This window comes from Lampetra fluviatilis, unplaced genomic scaffold, assembly GCF_964198595.1.
Source record: "Lampetra fluviatilis unplaced genomic scaffold, kcLamFluv1.1 SCAFFOLD_251, whole genome shotgun sequence".
Lineage (NCBI taxonomy): Eukaryota > Metazoa > Chordata > Hyperoartia > Petromyzontiformes > Petromyzontidae > Lampetra > Lampetra fluviatilis.
In genome coordinates, this window is record NW_027621506.1 from 102,501 (window position 1) to 109,965 (window position 7,465).

A 7,465-nucleotide genomic window follows, 5' to 3' on the forward strand; every position below is an offset into this window, starting at 1 on the left:
TAGTGTATAATGTAGTGTATAATGTAGTGTAGTAGTGTATAATGTAGTCTATAATGTAGTGTATAAAGTAGTGTATAATGTAGTGTATAAAGTAGTGTATAATGTAGTGTATAATGTAGTGTAGTAGTGTATAATGTAGTGTATAATATAGTGTATAAAGTAGTGTATAATGTAGTGTAGTAGTGTATAATGTAGTCTATAAAGTAGTGTATAATATAGTGTATAAAGTAGTGTATAATGTAGTGTATAGTGCATAAAGTAGTGTATAATGTAGTGTAGTAGTATATAATGTAGTGTATAAAGTAGTGTATAATGTAGTGTATAGTGTAGTGTATAGTGTAGTGTATAGTGTATAAAGTAGTGTATAATATAGTGTATAATGTAGTGTATAATGTAGTCTATAATGTAGTGTATAATGTAGTGTAGTAGTGTATAATGTAGTGTATCCTCCCACTCAGGTGACCTTCATATACTTCATGATAAACGCCGTCTGGCTGGTCTCCACCATCGCCTTGCAAATCGTGGGCACTCAGCTGTTCATCAGTTTCCCCAAATTGGGGGGCTCTGCGTCCGAGGTGGTCAACATCGCTGTGCCCCCCCTCTCGTTCATGTTCCTGCTAACGTTCGCGACGATGCTACTCATTCAGTTTCTCGCCATGATCTACCACAGGTGATGGGGGTGGTGGTGGTGGTGGTGGGTGGTGGGTGTGGTGGTGGGGGTGGTGGTGGTGGTGGTGGTGATGGGGGGGGAGGTGGTGGTGGTGGTGGGGTGGTGGTGGTGGTGGTGGGGGTGGTGGTGGTGGTGGTGGTAGTGGTGGTGGGGGTGATGGTGGTGGTGGTGGTGGTGGGAGTGGTGGTGGTGGTGGTGGGGGTGGTGGTGGTGGGGGTGGTGGTGGTGGTGGTGGTGGGGGTGGTGGTGGTGGTGGTGGTGATGGTGGTGGTGGGGGTGGTGGTGGTGGTGGGGGTGGTGATGGGGGTGGTGGGGGTGGTGGGGGTGGTGGTGGTGGTGGTGGGGGTGGTGGTGGTGGGGGTGGTGGTGGTGGTGGGGGTGGTGGTGGTGGTGGTGGTGGTAGTGATTGTGGTGATGGTGGTGGTGGTGGTGGTGGTGGTGGTAGTGATTGTGGTGATAGTGGTGGGGGTGGTGGTGGTGGTGGTGGTGGTGGTGGTGGTAGTGATTGTGGTGATGGTGGTGGTGGTGGTGGGGGTGGTGGTGGTGGGGGTGGTGGTGGTGGGGGTGGTGGTGGTGGTGGTGGTAGTGATTGTGGTGATTGTGGTGATGGTGGTGGGGGTGGTGATGGGGGTGATGGTGGTGGGGGTGGTGGTGGTGGTGGTGGTGGTTGGGGTGGTGGGGGTGGTGGGTGGTGGTGGTGGTGGTGATGGGGGTGGTGGTGGTGATGGTGGTGGGGGTGGTGGTGGTGATGGTGGTGGTTGGGGTGGTGGGGGTGGTGGGGGGTGGTGTTGGGGGGGTGGTGGAGGTGATGGTGGTTGTGGTGGTGATGGTGGTGGGGGTGGGGGAGGTGGCGGTGGTGGGGGTGGGAGTTGTAATGGTGGTGGTAGTGATTGTGGTGATGGTGGTGGTTGTGATGAGGATGGTGGTGGTGGTGATGGTGATGATGGTGATGATAATGGTGGTGGTGGTGGTGGTGATGATGATGATGATGGTGATTTTGAGAGTCAACACCACCATCATCATCACATCATGTCCTGTTTCTCTCTCTCTGTCTATCTGTGTATGTGTGTGTCTGTCTGTGTGTGTGTGTCTGTGTGTGTCTCTCTCTGTCTCTCTGTGTGTCTGTCTATGTGTGTCTGTGTGTGTCTCTCTCTGTCTCTCTGTGTGTGACTATGTGTGTCTGTGTCACTCTGTGTGTGTGTGTCTGTGTGTCTGTCTGTGTGTGTGTGTCTGTGTGTGTGTGACTGTGTGTCTGTGTGTGTGTGACTGTGTGTCTGTGTGTGTGTGTCTGTGTGTGTGTCTATGTGTGTCTGTGTCACTCTGTGTGTGTGTGTCTGTGTGTGTGTGACTGTGTGTGTGTGTGTGTCTGTGTGTGTGTGTCTGTGTGTGTGTCTATGTGTATCTGTGTCACTCTGTGTGTGTGTGTGTCTGTGTGTGTGTGACTGTGTGTCTGACTGTCTCTGTGTGTGTGTCTGTGTGTCTGTTTTTGTCTGTATGTCTGTGTGTGCCTGTGTGTGTGTGACTGTGTGTCTCTGTCTATCTACAAGATCTACACGCCCCTCCACATGATGTCCAGTCTCTCTCTCTCTCTCTGTGTCTCTGTGTGTATCTGTGTCTCTGTGTGTGTCTGTATGTCTGTGTGTGTCTGTGTGTGTCTGTGTGTGTCTGTGTGTGACTCTGTGTGTGTCTCTGTGTGTGTCTGTGGGTGTCTCTGACTGTGTGTGTGTCTGTGTGTGTCTGTGTGTGTCTGTGTGTGTGTCTCTGTGTGTGTCTCTGACTGTGTGTGTCTCTGTGTGTGTCTGTGTCTCTGTGTGTGTCTGTGTGTGTCTCTGACTGTGTGTGTGTCTGTGTGTCTCTGTGTGTGTCTGACTGTCTTACTGTGTGTGTGACTGTGTGTGTCTGTGTGTGTCTGTGTGTGTCTCTGTGTGTGTGTGACTGTGTGTGTCTGTGTGTGTCTGTGTGTGTCTCTGACTGTGTGTGTCTCTGTGTGTGTCTGTGTCTCTGTGTGTGTCTGTGTGTGTCTCTGTGTGTGTGTCTGTGTGTCTCTGTGTGTGTCTGACTGTCTTACTGTGTGTGTGACTGTGTGTGTCTGTGTGTGTCTGTGTGTGTGTCTCTGTGTGTGTCTGTGTCTGTCTGTGTGTGTCTGTGTGTGTCTCTGTGTGTGTCTGTGTGTGTCTGTGTGTGTGTCTGACTGTGTCTGTGTGTGTGTCCCACTGCAAGATCTACACACTACTGCACATGATGTCCCGTCTCTCTCTCTCTCTGTGTCTCTGTCTGTCTGTGTGTGTCTCTGTGTGTGTGTGTCTGTGTGTGTCTGTGTGTGTGTGTCTGTGTGTGTGTCTGTGTGTGTGTCTGTGTGTGTCTGTGTGTGTGTCTGTGTGTGTCTGTGTGTGTGTCTGTGTGTGTCTGTGTGTGTCTGTGTGTGTGTCTGTGTGTGTCTGTGTGTGTCTCTGTGTGTGTGTCTGTGTGTCTCTGTGTGTGTCTGACTGTCTTACTGTGTGTGTGACTGTGTGTGTCTGTGTGTGTCTCTGACTGTGTCTGTGTGTGTGTGTCTGTGTGTGTGTCTGTGTGTGTGTGTCTGTGTGTGTGTGTCTGTGTGTGTGTGTCTGTGTGTGTGTGTCTGTGTGTGTGTCTGTGTGTGTCTGTGTGTGTGTCTGTGTGTGTCTGTGTGTCTGTCTGTGTGTGTCTGTGTGTGTGTGTCTCTGTGTGTGTGTGTCTCTGTGTGTGTGTGTCTCTGTGTGTGTGTCTCTGTGTGTGTGTGTCTCTGTGTGTGTCTGACTGTCTTACTGTGTGTGTTACTGTGTGTGTCTGTGTGTGTCTGTGTGTGTGTGTCTGTGTGTGTGTGTCTGTGTGTGTGTGTCTGTGTGTGTGTGTCTGTGTGTGTGTGTCTGTGTGTGTGTCCCACTACAGGATCTACACGCTACTGCACATGATGTCTTACGTTAGTCCCGACAAGGCGAAGGAGGAGCCGGAGGACGAGTTGCAAACGTCGGACAACGAAGCATTCGAAGGGGGGCGCGGAGTTGGTGGTGGTGGTGGTGGTGTTGGTGGTGTTGTTGTTGGTGGTGATGGTGGTGGTGATGATGGTGGTGGTGGTGGTGGAGATGGTGGAGATGGTGGTGGAGGTGGAGGAGGGGTGGGAGGATCACTGACGGATTTCTCCGACTCCGACTCAGAAGTTCATCTCGAGTTCTCTGAGTGCCGGGAAGAGAGATACGGAGTAGACACCTCGCTGTGGTGATGGTGGTGATGGTGGTGATGGTGGTGGTGGTGATGGTGGTGGTGGTGGTGATGATGGTGGTGGTGGTGATGGTGGTGATGGTGGTGATGGTGGTGGTGGTGGTGATGGTGGTGGTGGTGATGGTGGTGGTGGTGGTGGTGGTGGTGATGGTGGTGATGGTAGTGGTGATGGTGGTGATGGTGGTGGTGGTGATGGTGGTGGTGGTGGTGATGGTGGTGGTGGTGATGGTGGTGGTGGTGGTGGTGGTGATGGTGGTGGTGAGTGGATGCGTAAGTGAGTGGGTGGGTGAGTGAGTAGGTGAGTGAGTGAGTGACTGGGTGAGTGAGTGGGTGACTGGGTGAGTTAGTGGGTGACTGAGTGGGTGAGTGAGTGGATGACTGAGTGAGTGAGTGGGTGAGTGAGTGAGTGAGTGGGTGAGTGAGTGACTGGGTGAGTGAGTGGGTGACTGGGTGAGTGACTGGGTGAGTGAGTGACTGGGTGAGTGAGTGGGTGACTGGGTGAGTTAATGGGTGACTGAGTGGGTGACTGAGTAGGTGACTGGCTGAGTGACTGGGTGAGTGAGTGAGTGAGTGAGTGAGCGAGTGACTGAGTGAGTGACTAGGTGAGTGAGTGAGTGAATGAGTGAGTGAGCGAGTGACTGAGTGACTGAGTGGGTGACTGAGGGGGTGACTGGCTGAGTGACTGGGTGAGTGACTGGGTAACTGACTGAGTGACTGGGTGGGTGACTGGCTGAGTGAGTGAGCGAGTGACTGAGTGAGTGACTGAGTGAGTGACTGGATAACTGACTGAGTGACTGAGTGGGTGACTGGGTGGGTGACTGGCTGAGTGAGTGAGCGAGTGACTGAGTGAGTGACTGAGTGAGTGACTGGGTAACTGACTGAGTGACTGAGTGGGTGACTGATTGAAAGCCCCATCAACATCGCTGATTATCCCAATAGCCCAATTATAATGTAACCCCATTAATTAACGTCAATATTTTATCTTATTATACACACACACATCTACAATTTACTCCGGACAGCTGAAATAAAATAATAAATTATTGATCATCATCATCATTATTTGTTACGGGTGTGGTTGTAACGATGTGATGGTGGTGGTGATGGTGGTGGTGATTGTGGTGATGGTGGTGGTGGAGATGGCGCAGCCAGGAGATTGAATCTTCACCCTCGGGGCTCCTTCAGAAACAACGAAAAGCCACTTCGTGTGGGCACGTGGAATGTTCGAACGCTCACTGCGGAGGAGGAGAGGCTGCCACTCCTCTGTCGGGAGCTGGACCGGTACCGCCTGGATCTCTGTGGCATTCAGGAGGACCGGTGGACTGGTCATTGTGTGTGTGTGTTCAGAGGAGAGGCTGCCACTCCTCTGTCGGGAGCTGGACCGGTACCGCCTGGATCTCTGTGGCATTCAGGAGGACCGGTGTACTGGTCATTGTGTGTGTGTGTTCAGAGGAGAGGCTGCCACTCCTCTGTCGGGAGCTGGACCGGTACCGCCTGGATCTCTGTGGCATTCAGGAGGACCGGTGTACTGGTCATTGTGTGTGTGTGTTCAGAGGAGAGGCTGCCACTCCTCTGTCGGGAGCTGCAGATTTTGCTGAGCATTTCTGTGAGGTCCTAGCGGAGAGGAAATCCCTCAGCCTGGAAAACATCAAGGGACAAAGTTGGGATGACCCTGCTGAGGCTGCGGTGCCTCAAATATTGGAGGAGGAAGTCACCCCCTGTGAGTGGCTGGCTGAGGTGCCATCTGTTGAGGAAGTTCTGAGGGAGATCCGGAGTCTGAGACCAGGAAAGGCACTGGGCAGAGATGATCTCCCAAGCGAAATGCTGAGGGAGGGTGGCGTTTGTGCACAGACTGCCCTACATGACATCATAACAACAGTCTGGGCCACTGGACGGGTTCCGCAGGACTGGAAGGATGCCCTGGTGGTCCCCCTCTTTAAGAAGCGGGACCGCACAGACTGTAACAACTACAGGGGCATCTCACTCCTCAGTGTGACGGGTAAGGTCCTGGCAAGGATTATTCAACATCGCCTTGCTAGGCACGCTGAGGAGAGGCTTGCGGAGCCCCAATGCGGTTTCAGCAAAGGGCGGTCCTGCACAGATGCCATATTTTCTGTCCGTCTGCTCCAGCAGAGGTGTAGGGAATTCCAAAAAGACCTACATCTCTGCTTTATTGACCTGGTCAAGGCCTATGATACCATCAGTAGGACTGGGCTCTGGGTTGTTCTTCGTGCTTTCGGAGTCCCTGACCCTCTGCTCACGATCATTAAGGACCTTCATGATGGTGAGCGGGCCCGGGTAAAACTACGTGGCCGGGAGTCGGAGCCATTCCCTGTACACCTTGGGGTGCGACAGGGATGTCCTCTGGCTCCCACATTATTTAACATCTATTTCGACTGCGTAGTTCGTGAAGCCTTCAATAGCTGTATTGGGGGACAGATATAATGGGAGGCTGATCGATGCCCGGGTGCGGTCAAGGGATGGCTCCCTATTGCTCAACCACGTTATGTATGCCGATGATTTGGTAATTGTTGCTCACTCAGAGAAGGAGTTGGAGACGCTGCTGCTGAGACTGGAGCGTGCCACTAAGAGGTGGGGCCTTACCATCAGCCCCACCAAAACTAAGCACCTGCCTGGGTATTTTGTACCATCGGACACTCCACCCCCACAACTCCCAATCGGTGATGGGGCAGTTGTGGAGAGAGTGGAGAGTTTCCCATACCTGGGCAGTGTGCTCATGACCGGCTCCGGTTTAACAGCAGAGGTCTCACTCCGAATCAGTCGAGCGGCAATATCTTTTCATCGGTTGCGTAACGCTGTGTGGAAGCTACCTGGTCTGTCGCTCCGCACGAAGCTTCGGGTCTTCTCGGCCACGGTCATTCCCTCCCTTCTCTACGCTTGCGAAACGTGGACCCCCCCTAATGAAACATCTTCGCCGGTTAGAAACATTTAGGCTGGCCTGCCTACGATCCATCCTGGGTTTAACCTGCAGGCTGGATTGTGTGAGGAGCTCACAAATCCTCGAAAGAACTGGACAAAGTCCCATCGGTGAGCTCCTCCGGCAGGCAAGGCTGCGTTGGCTGGGTCATGTAGCCCGCATGCCCAGCCACCGCATGCCTAAACAGCTTTTGTTCAACTGGATCGAGGGGGCTAAACGGGCGCAGGCACGGGCTAGAGAAGAGATGGAGTGATGTGGTACAGGAGGACGTGGAGCTGAGTGGACTTGCCGATGACTGGTACCAGCGGTGTCAAGATCGGCCTCAGTGGAGGAGGCTCGTGAAGGACGCTACTGGGCAGTTGGAGGCAGTCGCCCTCCAACAACAACGGAGGGCGGAGGAGCGACGCTCACAACAACGAGCGGAGCGTTGTGGCCGAAACGTCGTGAGAATTGTATTTTATTATGTTTTATATTTTTATTATTTTAAAATTTTATTTTATTACGTTTCATTTCTATTATTTTAAAATTGTATTTTATGTTTTATTTTTATTATTTTAAAATGTATTTTATTATGCTTTATTTTTCAATTTTTTTATTTCCCTTCTACGCGATGACTT

At 52.1% G+C, this 7,465-nt stretch overlaps 1 protein-coding gene across 1 annotated transcript in view; it reads left to right on the plus strand.

Annotated features, from left to right (window-relative positions):
• LOC144955345 (chitin synthase chs-2-like) overlaps positions 1-3,894 on the plus strand; it is a 50,346-nt gene extending 46,452 nt beyond the window's left edge. Inside the window, exons 19-21 of the mRNA XM_078885594.1 lie at positions 459-670; positions 3,581-3,692; positions 3,847-3,894. Of these exons, the coding sequence (XP_078741720.1) occupies positions 459-670; positions 3,581-3,692; positions 3,847-3,894 (372 nt within the window). The remainder of the gene's footprint in view (positions 1-458; positions 671-3,580; positions 3,693-3,846) is intronic.
• Positions 3,895-7,465: the final 3,571 nt, after the last annotated feature.